Source organism: Hirsutella rhossiliensis (assembly GCF_020360975.1).
Source record: "Hirsutella rhossiliensis strain HR02 chromosome Unknown scaffold00009, whole genome shotgun sequence".
NCBI lineage: Eukaryota > Fungi > Ascomycota > Sordariomycetes > Hypocreales > Ophiocordycipitaceae > Hirsutella > Hirsutella rhossiliensis.
The window spans coordinates 2,923,714-2,945,853 of record NW_025408675.1 but is presented as its reverse complement, the minus strand read 5'-3'; the positions used below and the strand labels follow the sequence as shown (position 1 = coordinate 2,945,853).

The window sequence follows — 22,140 nt, the reverse complement described above, 5'->3', positions numbered from 1 at the left end:
AAGAAGGGTAGGGTTAGCTCTAGCCTTAGTATAGAAAAAGGCTATAAAGACGTCCTTTCCTATTACTTTTATTAAGAAGCTCTCTTAGTATTGCTTTTTAGTAGCCTTAATAATATACTTAAAGCTATTTCGGGCCTTTATAAAGCTCTTTTAGCTCTCCTTATCTTAGGCTAGCTTATAGGCCCGTTAAGCTAAGCTTAGGGCTTTTTAAAGGTAGGTTAGCTCGTTAGTCTACTAGGGCTTAGATCCCTTATAAGGCTTCTTTTTTAATATCGCTACGTTTAAGGCCTCTATAAGGGTTCTTATTAAAAGGGAAGCTATCCTTTCTAAGTTATCTTTTTTATAGCCCTCTTTATAGCTATAAGAAGGTCTTATTCCTTCTTAGCTAAGTATTTTAAAATTACCTTTTAGTTTACTTTCCTATAATTATAGGTAGTAGGCCTAGCTAGTAAGGGCTTATTAGGGCCCCTTAAGCTAGCTTTAAAGGCTATAGGCTTATAATCTAAGCTTATAGCCTTTAGGAAGCGGAAGTTAGCCTAGGTTAGGTATTTAAAAGGGCTATAGAAAGTAAGGTCTATAACTAAGGCCCCCTTTAAGCCTTTCCTTTAATAAGTACCTTTTATAGCTACCTTAAGGTCTATTAGTAATAAAGCTTTATAGCGGTTAAGCTAGCTAATAAGGGCTTCTACCTTATAGGCCTTAAAGGGTTCTATAAAAGGGTTCTATTAAGGGTAGTATAAGTTAAAGTCCCTTACTAAGAGGAAGGGCTATTATAAGAGTTAGGCTATTAGTAGTAGCCTTTTTATTATAAGGGGCCCTTACTAGCCTTAGCTAGCTAAGGCCCCTTTAACCTCTTTTTCGTTATATAAGTTAGTAAGGGTAAATAGTTTAATACCTTTTACCTTTATAGCCTATATATTTAGATTGTAAAAGAGGTTAAAGCTAGGGCTAGCTTTTATCTAAGCTTCCTTCCTCTTATATACTATAACCCTAGGCCTCTTAGCGAGCTTAAGAAAGTTAGTAGAAGGGATAGGGGTTATAACGTTATAAGCTAAATACTATATAAGGATATAGCTATTATCGATCTTATAAAGGTAGGGCTCTTATAATAAGATAAGGTCCGCTTTTATTTCTAGGGCCTACTCTAAGATCGATAGGTTAGCTATTTCTTACCTATTAGTATTATACTATATAATATTAATAGGGTTATAGTTAGGCCTAGGGGGCCTAAAGGGCTTTAAGGGCCTTATAAGCGTAAAGGGGCTAGGGCTATTAAGTATTAGTTATTCCCTTATAAACTCTATATTATACCTTATTAGTTATAAGGTGCTCTCCCTTATAGTTATAGTATTAAACCTTAAAGTAAGAGTAGCCTTATCTAGCCTTATAGCTAGGGTAGTTATAGTCCTTAGTTAAGTACCTTTCTAAGTAAAAGGTATACCTAATAGGCTACTAGTAGGTCTAGGGGTTATAGCTAAAGGAAAGGCACCTATAGTACTATATATATATAGTATATTCCTTATAGGCCTTAACTTAAATCTATAGGCTTACTATATAGAGGCTTTCTTTTTAGTATTTAGCCCTTATAGCCTTTAAAGGGACTATAAAGATAATAGATCCTACCTTTTATATTAGGCTTAAGGTACCTAGCTACTAAGGCTGCCCTAGGATATCGATCCCGCTAAAGGTTTTAGCTTTTACGGCGAAGATATTAAGGATAGGGGTCTCTAGGAGGTTAGGGACGCTCCGGGCTACTAAGTTAGTCTAGCTAGTAAGAAGGTCGGCCGATTTAATAGGTAGCTCCTTAAGGTATAGGGACTATTTTTCCTATTACTTTAAAAGCTTCTTTACTATATATAGGGCCTTTATCGTTATAACTATATTACTTTTATTTAAAGTTAATAGAGCTAATATAGCTAGTTCCTTTATAGCCTTATTAAGCTTATTATAAAGAGTAATAAGGTTAATAGTAAGCGTTAAGTATTCCTTTTTTAGCTTTAGGATAAGTTAAAAGTCCTCTTTTACGTTCCTTTTAGCTAGGGCCTTAGTTAAGGCTTTTACTAGGGCTTTTACTATAGCCTTAGCTAGGGTCTTAGCTAGGGCCTTAAGCGCCTTCTTTATAGTAACCTTAGCTTACGAGCTCGCTTTAAGGTTTCCTTAGGTAGCCTTAAGCTACTAAGCTGCCTTAGGCTAGTATATGGGCTATTATAAGGGCTATTAATAGTCTAGGGTTCTTATAGCTACCTTCTCGAGCCCTTTTATAAGGGTCCTATAAAAGGGTTCGATTTTTTAGGCTTCCTTAAAGGCCTAGAGGGCCTACTAAAGGAAGCCCTAGGCCTAGTCCTTAGGGAAGGGGTACTAGGGCTAGGGCTAGGTCTACTATAAGTATTAGAACGTAGGTTAGATAGGTATAGGGCTAATAGGGCTATTAAGGGTAGCTCTTTTTTACCCCTTTACTTACTTTAAAGGCTAGTTAAGCTAGAAGTAGCTAGCTTAAGGTAGGGCTAAGCTAGGCTTAAAGAAGCTAGTCTTTAGTATAGGCTAGGTATTATCTTCTATCTCTATATCCTCTAGGTCCTAGTCTTAGGTCCTAGGCCTTTCTTCTAGGGTCCTTAAAGGGCGTTAGCCTTTTAAAGCTTCTTTTAAGTAGGCCCTAGCCTCTAAGGTACTTATTTCGACCCTTAGGTTAAGGGGTTAAAGTTAAAGGGGCCCTCCTTAGGTCTAGGCCGGGGTCCTAAGTCGGGTCCGGGCTAGGTTACGTTAGCGGGGGGTATATACCCTTAGTTAGTAAGGGCAGGGAAGAGTTTTCTACCTATATAAAGGAGAACCTCGCTTAATTTATAATCTTTAATAGTATATTACGTACCCGTTAGTAGCTATATAAGGCTATACTTAGGGGGGCGTAATACGCTATTCGCGGCGGTTTTAAGTATATACCTTTTTTATATTTTAAGCTTAGTTTCGAAAAGTTAGCCGAGAAAATATAATAATATTTTTAAGGGAGTAATAAAAGTAGCTTTAATAATAGTAAAAGAACCTTTATCTAACGCTTTAATAAATATTACTATACTTATAGATCTAGTACTTTACTTATATTACGCTTATACTATATAACTATTGCCTTCTACCTATACTATAAGAATCTAATAATCCTTACTCTACTATAATATTTAACTACTCGGCCGGTGCTATTTAAAAGTCTGTACCTTAAGAGCGTATAAGTAAAGAGGTGCCTTACTTACGCAAAACCTCCTTATAGTCGTTACCGCGGTATAACTTACTAGAGGCTATATATCGAGAGTAGAGCTAAGAGATTCTTAATAATTAACCTAAGAGATAGACCGAGCCTTTTAATTTATTTTTAAGTATTTATAAGTCTATATTTAATTAACTAGGGCTACTTAGTCTTTTATTAGTCGGAAATAAACTACTAAAGTATATTATACTTTTAAGCTATGCGATACTATAAAAAGACGTTGTTTATAATTTATAATATAATAAATGCCTATTTCTCCTTTATATAGATACGTCTAGGCCGTTTTAAGGCTATTTTAAATATATAGTAAAGGAATAATAAGGATTATTATTAGAGGGAAGGAGAGGAAGATTACGCGGCTAAATAGGAATTTCGCGTATAACGTTTATATAGACTAGAGCGCCCTATAAAAATATTTAACTCCTAAAAAGTAGAAATTAGTTAATTCTCTATCTACTCTAAGTAATAGCTTATAAGTATATTTAAAGTTCGCTAGAATTAGTATAAGTAAAATAGTAGTATCGGTAAAATATTATATTAATATATATCGGAATAAGGGGGTTATATAGCTAGGTTTAAGATATATATTCTCTTTTTAAAGGGGGTAGTTTAAAGGGGCTATTTATATAAGAGGTCTTAAGGACTTCTAGGGACCTCTTAAGTAAGAACCTTTACTAGCTATACTTACGTATAAAGGGGTAGCCTTCCTTACTTAGGAAGTCTTTATACGTTCCTACTATATAGGCTAGGGATCCCTTCTCTAGGTCCCTCCCTAACATAGTAGCCCTAGTCTGCTAATAGGTAGACTTTTAATAAAGTTTTTTTTAATTACGCTATTAAAAGAGGGGTATTACTAAAAGAGGGGTAAGGGATAGTACCTTTATTACTTTTAACTATACTAAGAGTTAGACTAGTAAGGTAGCGTTAAAGAGTAATAATAAAAGCTAATAAAGGAGTAACTTTTCTTAGGCGACCTATTACTAGACCTATAAGGCTATGCCTATATACCTATATATATATATATATCTATAGCTTTAGCTTAAGGATAAAAGGTAGCACGATATAAAAGGTATAGCTAAACGTACGATTAAAGTATATATATATATAAGATATTACTAATATTTTACTTATTACTATTCTTAGCTACCTTATAAGTATATAACTTTTCTACCTTATTATAGAACTATATATCTATTAAGCTATTAAGGGCTTAGATTAAGGTAGATTCCGCGCTATATAGAGCTAGCGCTATAGTTCTCGCCCGCTAGTAGCAGCCGTATATACTAGCCTTCGCGGTTAATACCGGCCTTAACGCGGGCTAGGTAGTCGAGGCCTAAGAGGCTATTAAGCGGCTACTTATTATCTTCTTAAGCGGTTTTATCTTAGGACTAATAGGCTATACTTAGTTCCTTACTATAGCGGCAGTAGTATTAAGGCTAGTCCTAGGCTTAGATATATATTATAGCCCGCGAGTATATCGCGGCTTATATAGTATTTCTAGATTAAGAAGCTTTAGCTCTTACCTAGGATAATAGTTTATCTCCTTCTTTTATTTCTTAGCTTTTATTACTATTTATTTTCTTTTTATTTCTACCTTTCTTTATCTCTTCTTTTTTAAAATAAGAGCTTTTACTTTATAGTATTCTACTACCGCTAAACATTTTATATCTCCTTCTTAATAGCCTCCTCTTTAGGTTAGATACCTTTTACTATTATTTTAAGTAAACTTAAGCTACTTTTATAGTACTAAATACCTTATCTATACTAGGATCTATTCGGTCTAAAGAGATTACGTTTTAGAGCCTTACTATACTACCTATAGTTATAAGCCCGCTTCTAGAGTCTAGACTAATACTCCTAGGATAAGACTATTATTTCTAAAAGCTAATAATAAATAAATAAAGTTCTAGAATTCTTATAGTCCTATAGCTTAATAAATAGCCTAATTAAATAGCCTAGGTAATAAGTTTATAACGCTATTAAGGTATATAGGTCCCTATACCTTAAAGGCAACGTCCTATACTAAGACGTATCTAAGAATAATTTTATTATAACCGACTATAAAACGACTAGCTATATAAGTATATTAATTAACTTAGACCTTATTAAGGAGCTAGGTAGTAAGTATAGTAGGGCGCGGTATCGTACTAGTATAATAGAGTTTATAGTAATTAAGGTTTTATAAGGGATCTCTTATATTTACTAGCACGGTTTAAAGTCGTTCTTCTATATACTCCGCTAGCTATATAATTATCGAGGTTAGGAATTACTATATAACTAAAAGGAGCAGCCTATACTAAGTCTATTAACTAAGTAGTATACTAGTAGCTATTAAGAGATTACGAGCGCTATATAAGGGTATATATACGTTAATAGATTTAAGGATATCTTAAAGGAATTTCTATAACTAGAGTTTAACTATATTAAGCCTTTTTATAAAGACTTATAAGGGATCTTATTCCCTTATAGGGACGGGCTCTTAGTTAGGATACTAAAGGATCCTAAGATTCTTTATAAGCTAATTATTAAAGTATTTAAGAAGTCTATTAATAATATTAATACGTTAAAAGGATAAGATAGTATCTACTATTTTCTATATATTACGATATACCTATTAATATAATTCTATATATTTATATAAGACTATTAGTAACGCGATAATAACTAGTCTATAAGACTCTATAGCTTATTTAATCTAGCTATACCTAAAGCTATAGACTAGTAAAGATACTAACTACTTTATTTCCTTAATACCCTTAGGAATAATAAGCGTAAATACTTAGGAGCGTATATAAGGGGTAGTAGATAATTATCTAAAAAAGGAAGTATATAAGTAAAGATAGGAAAGAGCTAAATAAGTAGCTTATAAGTAAAAGGAGGAATAAATAACGTAAAGGGAAGGGATTATAGTAAAGGAGAAAAGTTCTATTAATAGTTTATTTACTTACTTACGTACTTAGGAAGAGAGCCTTACCTATTATTATTACGCCTTTTCTATTAGTATCTTAGGTCGGAAAGTCGCTAGGGAGGAGTTTAATAAGTAAGATTATACCCTTATAGATATTAGCCCGTTAAAGGGATAAGACCCTTAGTACTCCCCTTTTAACTTACTTCTAAGTATACTTAAAGGCTTTATAAAGACCTTAATTATTTAATTAGGTATCTTCTTTAATTATAGTTAATTTAAATTTTTATTTTTCCCTTTTAAAGTAAAGTCTACTAGTTACCTAACTTTAATAGAGATAAAGAGGTATAAAATAAAGAAATCTCTAAGACTTATATTTATAACCTAAGGCCCTTAAAGCTATATATAAGACTAATAATTAGATAATTACGTAGTTAATTACTTTACTAATCCTTTGCTATATACTATATATACTTTAAGTATATACCCTTATCCCTATTAAAGTAGCTTAAAAGGGCGTTTTAGCTATATAGATAATACTACTATTCTTTATATTAGTAATAGCTTAAACGAGACGTCTACTAAAGTATCTTACCTTATAGGTAAGCTTATATCGTAAGGCGCCGTTAATAGGATCTCCTTTAACCTTAAGAAGATAGAAGTATTATACTTCTCTTAAACGATGCCTAAGATAGCGCTATTAGTACTTTATAGCAAATTTAAGAAACGGCTAAACTAAGCTATATACTAGCTTAGCGTCTAGCTTAATAGTATACTATCTTTTAAGATTTATATTAAGAAATAAATAGCTAAGGTATAAGTAGTCGCCTTCTATCTTAAGAGACTAATAAATACTAACTATAGTCCTCTACTAAGTATTATACGATAAGCGGTCTATACCTATATTATTTTAGTACTACTTTACGCGGTAGAAGTTTAGTATCTTAGTTTTATATCCCCGTGCTAAGCTAAGCTAGGTAAGGAAGGACCGTCTAAGATCGGATACCTTATAAAAAAGATAAGTAAGGTACTCTATATATCTCTTTAAGCTATCCTATTAGTATAGAGAACTATACTAACGAATATTCTATACTAAGAAGTAGGGATACCGCCGGTCCCTTTATTACTTAAGGCGCGCTAGATTATATTTACTATACGTCTTAAATCCTTAGATAAAGCTTATCCGCTTATAAAGTATACGTCGAAGCTAAAAGCCCTTATTATAAATAAAATAATTAAGCTAAAGTACTAAAAGTAGCTAGAACCCTCTTAGACTAAGCTATAGCGCTTTAATAAATTACTAATAAGCTGCTTAAGGCCTACCTTACTATAGCATGGATTTATCTAAGAGTAAACTATGCCTTTATAAAGTATATCGAAAAATAAGATAGTAAAGAAACTTCGCGATTAGCTTTAAGCACTATTACCCTAAACCTTAGTCGTTTATTTTAATAGGTCCTATTTTATTAAAGGCTATCCTAGATATAGCTATATTATTTATTAGGATAGATCTACCGTTTTATACGATAAGGGCTATCTTAGGCCTACTAAGGTTTTCGATACTAAGGTAAAAGGTATATTAAAGGGGTTAAAGGCTATAGTAAGCTTTTTAGAAACTAACTATATCTTTATTAACCTTAATAACCTCGTAACTATAATATACTTATAGGGCACGCTAAGCGACTTCTTATAAGAGGTCTTCCTTAAGTTTTAATCTTTAGCGTAAAAATATAGAGCTATAAAGGTCTATTAGATCCCTAGCTATATTAATATCCTAGGTAACGAGGAGGCTAATACTTTAATAAAAGTAAGAGTATTACTATTAAAACCTATTAATAATATCTTAACTTTAGCGTACCTATAAAAGATTACTTAATAGTAGCTAAAAGAGGCTTTTAAGGCTTAATAAGAAGCCTTTATACTAAAATAATATAGAGACTTAAGGCTTAAAGCTATAACTAGCTCTTTATTAAAATTAGCGCTCTCTTAGCCCTTACTTTATAACTTACTTATAGTAAGAACCTATTATAAGGATTTTACTAACTACTATAAAAAGTTTAGTTATAATAATACGCGACTAATATACTTATATAGATAACGAAAAGAGCTAATATATATCTTTTACTATAAAAAGGTTATATTATAGTATTATATATAGCTTATACGTTCGCTGCTTATAGCTATTAACTATATAATTAATAAAAACTTTAATAAATTTATTAAGCTAGTAAAAGGAAGCTCTTTCTTTAAAGGGATTTACTTACGCTATTAAATAGTTATTATTCTTCTTTCTTACCTTACCCTTTCCTCTTAATTCTTTTTATTACCTACTCCGATCTTAGGTAGCGTTAAGGTCTCGCGACTATATAATCGCTAAGGTTATTAAGGGCTATAAGGCCCTAAAAGTAAATTAGCTAATCTAACTATAGGATAGCTTTCTCTTTATACTTAAACGTCCCGCTAATAAGTAATAGGTTTATTATAAGCGCCGTTAAGCTAATAAAATACTAGGTAGTAGGTAAAGTATATAATATATAATATATAGATACCTACTAGCTTAGTATATCTTATACTCCCTTATAGAGACCTAAGCGACTAAAAGTTACTAAACGGAAAATATACTAAACTAAATTAAAACTAAACTAAACTAAGTACTTCTTTACTAGTATAAGCGTATATTCTCTTAAGCTTTAGCCTACTAATTTAACCTTATAGTCTTCTAGGCTTATTATATATTGCTATACTAAGTAAAAAAGAGATACCTATTTTAATAGGTATATATATACTACGATACTAATTATAATAGGTCTTAGCTTTATATTCCTTATACTAGCTAGAGAGTTAATAGGTCTCGGCGTAAATAGTAGAATGCTAACGCTTAATAAATTACGCTTATTTCGTTCTTACTTTACTTAGCTTCGATTTTACTATAAGTAGACTAAAACTTTACTATTTAAAGCGATATTAAGTATAGTATATATAGCTAGAGAGAAGATAAAGGGGTAAGAGAAGGTAAGAAACGCGGGCTTTTAGAGTTATTAGTTAAAAGATAACCTATAGCTAAAGGTTCTATATTACTCTAAATATTACCGTTAGTTAACTATTATTATATCTTCTTAGCTAACTTTTCGAAACTAAGCTTAAAATATAGAAAAAGTATACGCCTAGAACCGCCGCGAATAGCGTATTACGCCCCCTTAAATATAGCCTCGTATAGCTACTAGCGGGTGCGTAATATACTACTAAAGATTATAAATTAAGCGAGGTTCTCCTTTATATAAGTAGAAAGCTCTTCCCTACCCTCGCTAACTAAGGGTATATGCCCCTTACTAACGGGACTTAGCCTAGACCTAACTTAGGACCCTAGCCTAGACCTAAGGAGGGCCCCTTTAACTTTAACCCCCCCCTCCCTCTTAACCTAAGGGTCGAAATAAGTACCTTAGAGGCTAAGGCCCGCTTAAAAGAAGCTTTAGAAGGCTAACGCCCTTTAAGGACCCTAGAAGAAAGGCCTAGGACCTAAGACTAGGACCTAAAGGATATAGAGATAGAAGATAATACCTAGCCTATACTAAAGACTAGCCTCTTTAGGCTTAGCCTAGCCCTACCTTAGGCTAGCTACTTTTAGCCTAACTAGCCCTTAAAGTAAGTAAAAGGGCGAAAGAGAGCTGCCCTTAGTAGCCCTATTAGCCCTACGCTTATCCGACCTATGTTTTAATACTTATAGTAGACCTAGCCCTAGCCCTAGTACCCCTTCCCTAGGGACTAGCTTAGGGCTTCCTTTAGTAGGCCCTCTAGGCCCTTAAGGAAGCCTAAAAAGTCGAACCCTTTTATAAGACCCTTATAAAAGGGCTCGAGAAGGCAGCTATAAGAACCTTAGACCGCTAATAGCCCCTATAATAGCCCCTATACTAGCCTAAGGCCGCCTAATAGCTTAAGGCTACCTAAGGAAACCTTAAAGTAAGCTTATAGGCTAAGGTTACTATAAAGAAGGCGCCTAAGGCCCTAGCTAAGACCCCGGCTAAGGCTCTAGTAAAAGCCCTAGTAAAAGCCCTAACTAAGGCCCTAGCTAAGAGGAACGTAAAAGAAGACTTCTAACTTATCTTAAAGCTAAAGAAGGAATTACTAACGCTTACTATTAACCCTATTACTCTTTATAACGAGCTTAATAAGGCTATAAGGGAACTAGCTATATTAGCTCTATTAACTTTAAATAAAGGTAATATAGTTATAATAATAAAGGCCCTATATATAGTAAAGAAGCTTTTAAAGTAGCGGGAGAAGTAGTCCCTATACCTTAAGGAGCTACTTATAGAATCGGCCGACCTTCTTACTAGCTAGACTAAGCTAGTAGCCTAGAGCGTCCCTAACCTCTTAGAGACCCCTATCCTTAATATCTTCGCCGTAAAAGCTAAAACCTTTAGTAGGATCGATATCCTAGGGCAGCTTAGGTAGCTAGGTACCCTAGGCCTAACGTAAAAGGTAGGATCTATTATCTTTATAGTCCCTTTAGAGGCTATAAGGGCTAAATACTAGAAAAAAGGCCTTTATATAATAGGCCTAGAGATTTAAGTCGAGGCCTATAAGGAATATACTATATATATATAGTACTATAAGTGCCTTTCCTTTAGCTATAACCCCTAGACCTACCGGTAGCCTATTAGGTATACCTTTTACCTAGAAAAGCACCTAACTAAGGACTATAACTGCCCTAGCTATAAGGCTAGCTAAGGCTACTCTTACTTTAAGGTCTAATACTATAACTATAAGGGAGAGCACCTTATAACTAATAAGGTATATTACGGAGTTTATAAAGGAATAACTAATACTTAATAGCCTTAGCCCCCTTATACCTATAGAGCCCTTAAACCCCTTTAGGCCCCTTAGGCCTAACTATAACCCTATTAGTATTATATAGTATAATACTAATAGGTAGGAAATAGCTAACCTATCGATCCTAGAGTAAGCCTTAAAAATAAGAGCGGACCTTATCTTATTATAAGAGCCCTACCTCTATAAGATCGATAAAAGCTATATCCCTATATAGTATCCGGCCTATAACGTTATAACCCCTATCCCCTCTACTAACTTCCCTAAGCTTACTAGGAAGCCTAGGGTTATAGTATATAAGAGGAAGGAAGCTTAGATAAAAGCTAGCCCTAGCTTTAACCTCTTTTACGATCTTAATATATAGGCTATAAGGGTAGAAGGCATCGAACTATTTACCCTTATTAACCTATATAACGAAAAAGAGGTTAAAAGGGCCTTAGCTAGCTAAGGCTAGTAAGGGCCCCTTATAATAGAAAGGCTACTATTAATAGCCTAACTCCTATAATAGCCCTTCCTCTTAGTAGGGGACTTTAACCTATACTACCCTTAATAGAACCCTTTTATAGAACCCTTTAAAGCCTATAAGGTAGAAGCCCTTATTAGCTAGCTCGACCGCTATAAGGCTTCCTTACTAACGGACCTTAAGGTAGCTATAAAAGGCACCTATTAAAGGAAAGGCTTAAAGGGGGCCTTAGTTATAGACCTTACTTTTTATAGCCCTTTTAAATAGCTAACCTAGGCTAACTGTTCTAAAGGCTAGGCTTAGATTATAAGCCTATAGCCTTTAAAGCTAGCTTAAGGGGCCCTAATAGGCCCCTACTAGCTAGGCCTACTACCTATAATTATAGGAAAGTAAACTAAAAGGTGTTTTTAAAATACTTAGCTAAGAAGGAATAGGACCTCCTTATAGCTATAAAGAGGGCTATAAAAAAAGACGACTTAGAAGGGATAGCTTCCCTTTTAATAAGAACCCTTATAAAGGCCTTAAATATAGCGATACTAAAAAAGAGGCCTTATAAGGGATCTAAGCCCTAGTAGACCGACGAGCTAACCTGCCTTCGGAAAGCCCTAAGCCTAGCCTAATAGGCTTATAGGCTAGCCTAAGATAAGAAGAGCTAAAAGAGCTTTATAGAGGCCCGAAATAGCTTTAAGTATACTATTAAGGCTACTAAAAAGTAATACTAAGAGAGCTTCTTAATAGAAGTAGTAGGAAAGGACGTCTTTATAGCCTTTTCTTATACTAAGGCTAGAACTAACCCTACCCTTCTTAGTATCTTATATATAAAAAAAGGGATAGAGGTAAAAGCTAATACCTTTACGGAAAAATACGAGGCCTTCTTAATAACCCTTTTTCTAACCCTAGACCCTAGCCCTAGCCCTCCCTTTAGCCCTCCTAGAGCCTAGAAAAAGAAGAGCCCCTAGGCTATATAGGTAGTAAGGGCACGGTTAAGTAGGACTAGCTAGAGCTAAAGGACCCTAAGATTAAGAGGGCTATTTTTAGCTCTTTTAATAAGAAAGCCCTTAGCCTAGACTCCCTTAGCTTCCTCCCTATCTAATACGTATATAAGGCTATCCCTATAGTCTTTAATAGGGCCTATAAAGCTCTATTTAACTAAGGATACTACCCTAAGGCATAGAAGGAAGCTATAAGAATTATACTTCCTAAGTAAAATAAGCTAGACTATACTATCCCTAAGGCTTATAGGGTTATAAGTCTACTTAACTACTTAGGAAAGGTCCTTAAAAAGCTATACGCTACCTAGCTAAGCTATTTAGCTAATACGGCCGGGCTTCTAAACCCTACGTAGCTAGGAGGACGAAAATAGCGGTTAGCTATAGACACGGCCTTCCTCCTTCTATACTATATCTAAAAGAAGCGGGAGTCTAATAAGAAGGCTATTACTAGTACCCTCTTATTAGATATAAAGGGCGCCTTCGATTTTATATTAAAGGAATAGCTTATAAGGTTCCTAAGGGAATTAAACCTCTTTAAGGCCCTTATAAGCTAGGTAGACTACTTCCTTACTAAAAGGAAGATCTAGCTAGCCTTCGAGGGGTAAGTCTAGCCCCTTATAGACCTAGTAATAGGAGTGCCCTAAGGGTCCCTTATTAGCCTTATTTTATTCCTCTTATATATAAGGGGGATACTAGCGGCTAAGGGATACTAGCTGTCTTATATAGATAACTTTAGTATCTCTATAACATCGACCTCGGCTAAGAAGAACGTTTAATAGCTAGAAGCAATAGCTGCTAACCTATTTAAATAAGCTAAAGACTAAGGGGTCTACTTCGACCCCTTAAAGATAGAACTTATTTACTTTAGTAGGTAACGGCAGCCTATTTTAAAGGGTATAATAGTAGGAGGCTTATTTTTTAAGGTAAAGCCCTTAATACGGTAGCTAGGGGTCTTCTTTAATTTTAGGCTCCTATTTAAATAATATATTGAGAAGAAGGTAGCCTCTATATAAGCTGCCTTTAAAGGACTATCCCGCTTAACCTCTACGTAAAAAGGCCTATTATTTAAAGCCTCTAAACAGCTCTACTAGGCCTACGTAACCTCTATAATAGACTATAGGGCCTAGCTTTAGTATAGGGGGCCTAAGACCCCTAAGAGCCTTATAAAGCCGTTCTAAAGGCTATAAAACTAAGCTCTTTTAAAGGTCTTAGGGGCCTTTAAAGGATCCCCTATTAAGGCTTTAGAAGCCGAAGCGGCCCTACCGCTACTAGAGGTACGATTTAAAAGGGTATGCCTCTCCTACGCCCTCTAGACCCTATACTTTTTACCTAGTTACCCTATAAGGCAGGCTTACGACCTAGCTATATAGGATAACCTCGCTAACTTAAGCTCCGACCTAGGGGCCTTAAGCTATATTAGGCTATATACGTAGCTCTTTTACCTCCTTAAAGGCCTAGTAGCCCTTATAAGACCTAATTATAACTTAGAAAGAAGGAAAGCTAGCTAGGAGCCCTTATAGGCCTTAGAGCCTAAGGCCTCTATTATAATAATAAAGGCCCTTAAGCCCTTAGCTAAGAAGCAATACTAACGCTTCTTAGCTAGCCTAGCTAGCCTAGAAGACTTTAAGTTACGGCCCCTAGCCTTTTATACCGATAGCTCTAAGGGGTGCCTTAAGGGGTCCCTTATAAAGACTAACGCTTACTCCTTCTACGAAATAGGCCTAGAAAATAGGCCTATTAAGGCGTACTACGAGAACCTAGGGCCCTCGATCGAAGTAGCTAACGTAGAGCTATTCGCGATACTAAGGGTCCTAGAGGACCTAGCTATGCCCTCGGCCCTAAAGCTTAGCCCTCTTAACCCCCTTATAGATACCTATATCTTTATAGATAGCTAAGCCGCTATAAAGAAAGTTATAAGTTTCTTAGACCTAGCTATATATATTAAAAGGCTCCTATCTAGCTTAGAAGCCTTTTTTAATATATAGCTATACTAGTGCCTTAGCTACCTAGGGATCTTTAGTAACGAGCTAGCCGACTAGCTAGCTAAAAGAGGCTTAGGGGCCCCTACCTAAGGGACCCCCTTAGTCTCTATTAGCTACTTATAAAGAAAGGTCTAGCAAGCTACTAAGGACTATTAAAAGGGACTCTAAGCTACCGAGGCGGCTAAAGGCCCTAGGGCTAAGGGCCTAGGTAAGCACTATACGTCTATTCGAAAGACCCCCCGCCTAGCCCTTAGCCTAGAAAAGGACCTTATAGGGAGGCCTAGGCCGACCCTCTCGGCCTTCTACTAGCTCCTCTTTAAGGCCGGCTTCTTATTTTCCTTCCTAAAAAGGACTAATAAGGTAGACCGAGACGACTGCCGCTACGGCTAAGGAAGGCATACGGCTAGGCACCTTATCCTAAGGTGCCCGAACTATAGGAGGGAAAGAGAGGTCCTTTACCGGACCTTTAAGAGATAGAAGGGGGCCCTTAGCCTACCTATTCTCTATAGCTCTAAGGAAGGAAGGGAAGCCCTTCTAACCTTCTTAGCTAAAACAGAGATAGGGACAGCTAAGTGGCTCGAAAAGGAGTAACCTAGGGGCCCCAGGGCCCTTGGGTGGGAAAATCACCGCGCGGGAGGAACCAGACTAATCTTTCCTTTGTTATTGCCTTTATAGCTACCCTTTCCCTAATTAGTTGTAAGCCCCCGGGCTCTATAGCTAGCTAGGACTGCTAATAGGGGCCTAGGCCCCTACTAGCCTCGCCATGGCCCTAGAGGCTGCATGCGAGTAATGATATAAAAAAAAATTTGCCGTTGGTTACGCCATCTTGCAAAGTGGATACATGTTGCTGTATACATGTTGCTGTATTTGGTTCAGCGTCTATGCATGCATGGCAGCTCTACAAGCAAGCGTGCGGCTGCCATCCCGAGAAGAGTATATGTAGCCATGAACGCGCCAGGCCTAGGGTCCCTCTTTGGGCGTACATCCGCTGGTGTGTTGCCTACGTGGCAATGCCCATCCATGCATACATGCACTTACCAAAGTCCCTGCCGGGCTCCTAATGTAGAGGAGAAAGGCGACCATGACCCTTCGTATGTGCAAGGACAAGAGACCGTACTGCGGAGACCATTGTCCTTATCCAACCACCATGCTATGTGACTCATGATAACGGGGCGTTGTGCTCTGCGCCACTCCTTAGGTGCAGGGTGCAGCGGACCTGTTACCCTTTCCAGTAAATGTACCACGGTACCACCACGAGACGAATCCGTCTTTTAGTGGTATGTCTAAGCAAAGTTGAGAGTGTCGATGAATTGTGTGGCCGTGCTCAGGACAGGACAGGAGGCTGTTACTGCTAAGTGATTAATATAAATACACCAGTTTCTCCCTATCCTTTTCTTCTTCCACCCATCACCAACGGACCCTTGATCACCATCTGCGGATCCTCTTCTTTGATCTCTCAATTCTCTGGCAATTCGTTCCCCATAAGGCCTCTGCATTCCTCCAAACGACCAACATGAGCGACTCTGAGAGAAAGGTCAAGCGAGCCCGGGATACGCTGAGCTCCATATACTCGTTTTATGTTAAGAACCGAGAATCTATTGAAAATGTCCCTTCTTTCATAAGCAACTCCAGCCGCGAGGTCCAAATTAAGATCACGGCCTCCACTGTACCGTCCGCTGAGCAAACCGAAGAGCTAAAAGCTGAGCTGAGGGAGCTTGCCAGGACGCAAGAGGTAATCAACAGTATTCCGGAATCCGAACGAAGGGCCATGATTGAAGCGGCTACCGCCAGCACCATCAGGCGCAAGCCCAAGAAGTGACCTGTCATGTCAAAGATCAACGGTTTGCAAGAAAACCGGGTGGTTACTTATATAGCCTTTTGTTTCGCACATCCATGTAGTTGGCTAGGGAGAGGAATGGCAACCAAATTTCTCATCGTATTTTGCCATGGATTTCCGCATGCTACTTATCTGGTGGATGACTCTAGAGTTTGTTTTCATTGGTTCCTATTTAAAATGGCAGTTTCTGCTCATCGAGGCTCCACTATGCTATTCTCGAGGGGAGTAAATGCACGTCTCAAAATAGCTACACCCACAAGATCAAATGGACTACTACGTTTCGAAAGGCATACGATAGCATCAAACAACACTTTGACACGGAAGTCTACCTTTAACACGATCCGTGCCCAGGATGCTACTAAGACCCTCCACAAAGTACTCTAATTACCCTTCGATAAGCGTCAACTTTGTCAACGCGCCCTCGGCCATGACTACGCAGGAAACATTCCCCTGCGTAAAACGGTAATCATCGCTTGCCGTGGTATACCTGAACTTGAATACGCTCTCTTTAAGTCCGCAGAAAAGATCGAGACCCTCTTTGCAGATCTCCGATCTTCCGTTAACACCCATCTTGCCCGCCGAACAACTTCTCAATTCACCCAAAGCCCTGACGGATCATTTGACCACAACAATTCACAACAGCAGTACCAGCGGTATCTTGCCCCCACCATTCAGCTCGTGTCTGCCTGGGTGGGAATACCATGATGGTTTTCCCTTTCGCAAGGACAAGCTTTTAAGTTGTAACCTGGAACGTATGGTGGCTTTTAATGTGTACTTCTACTCCAGATAGAGCATCATCTGCAGCCATGATTGAGTAAACGCGAGCTTCTTCGACCCTTGCGTCGGGATTCTTAGCAACATGTTGTAGGCAATCTAAGAAGCTTACTTACAAAAAGTTCGTCGCAGGCTCGGGAACTGCTCATGAAGTAAAGCTGCAGTGATCAGGGTGCCTTATCTCCACAGAAAATTGAGACACGGGTTGAAGAGATGCCTGCTGCGGTGGCAAAGACGGCTGCAAGGTCTAGCAGTACTGTTCCAGGTTCTTTGACGGTTTCCGGGGCTTAGCAGGGGCCAAGTCGGTGCTCGAAGCTGAATAATGCTGCCAGGTGCAAGTTTTGTTATGGCGCCACAGGGTGAAAGTTATGGGAGGAGTAATCGGGCCGCAGCTACGGGTTGGGTCAGAAATTAGGTGCCTCGCCTGGTAGAATATTCACCAAATCGTCTCAATTCCCAAGTCGTCTCAATTCACCAAGTCGTCTCAATTCACCAAGTCGTCTCAATTCACCAAGTCGTCTCAATTCACCAAGTCGTCTCAATTCACCAAGTCGTCTCAATTCACCAAGTCGTCTCAATTCACCAAGTCGTCTCAATTCACCAAGTCGTCTCACGACTCGCTTGATGAGCGGAACCAATCGCATGCTACCCCACATTGATGCGTGGCGCATGGCCGAACCTTTGCACTAGTTACTCAAGGGGGAAATGCGCAGAAGACGAGGCGTATTGATGTATGGAGCAAGTTACCCACGCCCAAAAGATGGGCCTTTTGTACCCCCCCTCCTTTGGCCTAAGCGACGCCCCTGTTCACGCTAACGGTCTCTCTTTCCCACAAGGGGTTCGGGGCTGCCAAAGCTACACGGTACTTCGAAGTATCGGTACATGTATCGCATTTGCTGCTCATACGGACTAACGAAAGACCCGAATCATTAGTCATTGCTAACGCTAATAATGCCTAGGAGCGTCCCCTCTGAGAGAACATTCCGATCTCCTCTCGCTTCCATCACTTTCTTGCATCCATTGACACGAGTCGGTCCATCGTATCGTCCCCGACAGCAGCGCATCGCCTTATATCTCCCAACTGTCTCTTGCAGCACGTCATCACGCAATGGATTGGGATCACCTGGCCGAAGAAAAGTCGCAGCGTTACTTTGCCAGCTGGCTCAGGATCCTGTTCAAGCAATCGCCGGCCTTACCCCTTAAGCTCGCCAAGAAACACCGGCCTGATATGGATACAACTGTCATCTCAAATGCAATAACTGGCTCCTATAATATATGCTATATAGTCACTTTTGAAGACGGCTTTAAGGCTATCGTCCGGTTCCCTATCTTTGGCCGAAGCATATTCCGCGTGGAGAAAACGGACAACGAGCTTCTCGTCATGCAGTATCTCGCTTCTCGCACCAAGATCCCAATCCCTACTATTCTTGGCGCCGGCGCCTGGGAGTGCGGCCCTTATATTGTTTCTACCTTTATCGAGGGCACTCTTCTCTCCAAATGTCTACCATATCCACCTGGCCAAACTTCTGGCCTTGATCCACAGGTCTCATCTTTAGCACTTAGCCGGGCCTACCGGGCAATGGCAGACATTTTGCTAGAGCTTTATCAACTCCCCTTTCCACGTATAGGGGCCATTGCCCACGTCCCTGGCCAGTGGAAGGTAGGTAACAGACCCCTAACGCTTAACATGAATGAGCTTGTACGCGTTGGCAACTACCCCCCTAGCGACCTTACCCAGATCAACACCAACTTCCCGACAGCATCGAAATATTTCCAGGAACTTGCTAGACAACACTTTCTCCATCTCAAGCACCAGCGTAATAACGCTATTGAGGACGAGCAAAGCTGTCGAAAAATGTATATTGCTCGATGCCTCTTCCGAAATATCACGAGACAGATACCAGCACAAAGCGGGCCGTTTCGACTATACTGCGATGACTTACGTCCCGCCAATGTCCTCGTCTCGGAACCCGACTTTACTGTCGAGGCCGTCATTGATTGGGAATTCGCCTACTCTGCCCCTGTGGAATTCTCCCAGGCGGCCCCCTGGTGGCTATTATTCGAGAGCCCCGAGGCGTGGGAGTCGGATCTCTCGGAATTCCTCGAGCGCTATCAGCCCCGCCTCGAGCTCTTCCTCAAAGAGATGAGGGCCTGTGAGGACTCCCGGATACAGGCGGGGGCTATGCACGAGTCGGACCGGCTATCGGGGCCCATGGCGGCCTCTATGACGAATGGCATGTTCTGGCTCTGCCTCGCGGCTAGGAAGAGCTTTATGTTTGACGATATCTACTGGACCTTTCTGGACGAAAAGTTCTTTGGTCGCTTAGATGCGCTAGAGGATAGACTGTCTCTGTTAAGTGACGAGGAGAGGGAAGGGATTAACGGGTTCGTCGAGGAAAAGATGCGGCAAAAGAGCGAGTGCACCTTGGATGAGCATCTAACCTTTGACGACCTTTTTGCCCTTTGACGACGGATCGAGGAGACGGCAGCAGGTACCGAGGACATATTGCAGTGTACATACATACGAAGTACTTCCTCCGTACGCAGTCCCCCGTAAGGCGTAGCAGCGCTTAACCTCGACTTTGTCATAACCCCTCCAGTCATATGCCTTCACGACGCCCGGTAGGGCTCCTAGTGCCCGGGTAACAATTTAAGAGGTTTCTGAGCTCGGGTAGCGCTTGAGGATTTGCCTCAGGATCGGGGAGATGGGAGTATGTGATGCTGGCTGTGATGCTGGCTGTAATGCTGGCTGTGACGCTGGCTGTGACGCTGGCTATGACGCTGGCTGTGATGCTGGCTGTGATGCTGGCTGCGATGTTATTTCTGCTGCTGGCTTGGCTAGCTGGGTTGGGGCATTTGAAAGGTACGGGTACTTGCCAGCCCGGGCGTGGTACAAGTGGTGGGGCGGGCTGGCGGCTGTATGTATCTTTAAAAGCGGGGCATGAGTGCAAATAGCAATTAATACTCATTTCGTTTACCGGCTGCCCCATCAATTATAGCCAGATTCTACATTTGTCGACAAACGTTCCAGGAAGACTTGACTGTCCAATGCTGCTTATCAAGAAAACATATCCAACGCCTAGATCGATTCTTGCGCTATTTTAGACCTATGGCACAGCTCTCATTATTTACACTGCAGGCCGACAACCTGCCATGTAGCCCAAAGGTGCTTTTACATCTTGTGGTGAGGCTAGAGGAAGCCCAGGAAGAAGGATGCATGAAGAGGCCTGTGATGTGGGCTCTAGGCCACTCACGGGGTCACTAGCTAAGAGGGGCAGTAGCCCCAGCGGCACAGGCTGACAAAAGGGGAGGGCCCAGCAGGGGAGCCCTCACAACACATCTGATTTGCCCTTACGCTATATACTGGAGGAAAGGCACCAACTATGTTGTCGACGCAAAGCTAGCAATACTGTCCTCCCTCTATGAGCGGCACCATGAGCGACAGTATGAGCGACTCTACCACCGGTGGCGGCATCTTGTGCTCGATGCCGGACCACAAGGAGATAATAATGATCGGTCAAGATGTCGGTGGCGATACCGTTGTGGAGATCTCATTATCAGACCGCAACTACCGGAGCTTCAAGGTCATGCGTCATTTCACTGGGTCTAATCAGACAGAGAAGCTGTCTTTTCTCCGACGCATTCGGCACCAGAGCTTCGTTAATGTATACGCCATCATCCCTGTCGGAGACATAGGCGAGGCTGTCGTCTATTTTGACATTATGCCCATAAAGGTAATTGACGTGTGTGAGCAAGCGTACGCCGAACTTAGCGAGCTAAGCATCGCAGCAATTCTGGGCCAGGTAGGTTCCAGCATTCTAGCTGGCGAGGGACTTTATTGACGGCCGCAGGTGTTGCAAGGCGCAGAATTTCGCGAAGATAATGATCTTCAGCTTGCGAGGTTCGACAAGTTCCAAGTGCTAGCCGATCTGGCCGGGAATATCAAGATTCGTATGTCTCGCGATGATATAGGTTAAGCCTTTCTAACGTGCAAATAGGTGGCCAAGAATGGTGCAACGTCGGTACCATCTATCCCGTCCTGAACGGCCTTATGTCTTTCACCTGCCACGTAATGTTTCTTGGGTTTTCAATGGTCGACTGTACTGCACCAGAAAATGGCCGAAGCAGTCGCAGGTTATACATTTCTGGAGTGAGCTGACTGCCGCTACATCGACCAAGAACCTTGTCAAGGTAACTGCACCTAACCCTTCCAAATGCATATATTAATTCTGACGGCATACAGCACCCGTTGTTACAGCTTCCTTCGAGCACGGATCATGTTGTGAAAGGCTTAATTGCCGTTGGGGTGTGGAAAGCAAACATGGTCGCAACTGGAGCTCCACCACCCCTGCAATTGGATTATGACGATGATGATTTCCGCCCATGGATGAAGTGAGAGGCACTACGTAAGAGTCGCATAGCCTATTTGTCAGACCAAGCAGCCTAACCCTACCCCTACGAGACACAACAAGGAAGCCAGCCCGCGAGGCAAGAAGAGGACAACCGCGTACGTTATCCATGAGCTCCCCAAACCCCACCCCTGCAATCATCCCCCCCTCCCCGCCCCCATACCCTGGCCTTCCCCTTTGGAAGTGATTTGTTGAAGGTCAAAAGTTGCCGCTGTGAGGCGTGCATGTGAGGCGTGCAGTCACTGCACGAAGGCACGCCTAGTCCTGCTGTGAAGCCGGGGCGTGTTGCGGCATTGCGGGAATGGCCCACCCCTGTATGATAGTGGAGTATATGGACATTTAGCCAAAACCAAATGCCAATTTTTTGGGCGTCGTTACGTGGTGTCTCTCGCTACCGTGTCCTCCGGTTCCTGACGAGCAGGTCAGATCATCGGGGTATGGTCAGATGCAGTTTCTCTAGGCCCGCCTCGCCCAAAACTGGACAAGGAAGATCGTCGTGCGGGGCTGGTAGACAGATAAGATAGCATGGGTGCTGCTTCGTCCAATTCTTCGCGTGGTCGTCCGGTTCCTGACATGGCAGATCGCTGATATGGAGTTTGTGCGATGCAGTGGCAGAGGTGTACGCCGTCCAATCCTTGAGATCACCGTGGCAGGGGCGTATGTCGTCCGGATTTTGAGATGCAGATCACCGTTGT

The 22,140-nt window shown here is 40.4% G+C and overlaps 3 protein-coding genes across 3 annotated transcripts; all 3 read left to right on the top strand.

The window, feature by feature from the left end:
* Positions 1-15,938: 15,938 nt before the first annotated feature.
* HRG_08275 (uncharacterized protein) lies at positions 15,939-16,244 on the top strand (the record flags this gene model as incomplete). The annotated part of the gene is made up of 1 exon (XM_044866746.1): positions 15,939-16,244. One exon carries the CDS (start codon positions 15,939-15,941, stop codon positions 16,242-16,244), a length of 306 nt encoding a protein of 101 aa, XP_044718635.1.
* Positions 16,245-18,723: 2,479 nt separating this feature from the next.
* HRG_08274 (phosphotransferase enzyme family domain-containing protein) lies at positions 18,724-19,503 on the top strand (the record flags this gene model as incomplete). The annotated part of the gene is made up of 1 exon (XM_044866745.1): positions 18,724-19,503. The coding sequence occupies one exon, from the start codon at positions 18,724-18,726 to the stop codon at positions 19,501-19,503; it is 780 nt and encodes a 259-aa protein (XP_044718634.1).
* A 967-nt stretch (positions 19,504-20,470) lies between these two features.
* Positions 20,471-21,195, top strand: HRG_08273 (uncharacterized protein; the record flags this gene model as incomplete). Its single annotated transcript, XM_044866744.1, has 3 exons — positions 20,471-20,839; positions 20,888-20,987; positions 21,035-21,195. 3 exons carry the CDS (start codon positions 20,471-20,473, stop codon positions 21,193-21,195), a joined length of 630 nt encoding a protein of 209 aa, XP_044718633.1.
* Between the last annotated feature and the right edge of the window lie 945 nt (positions 21,196-22,140).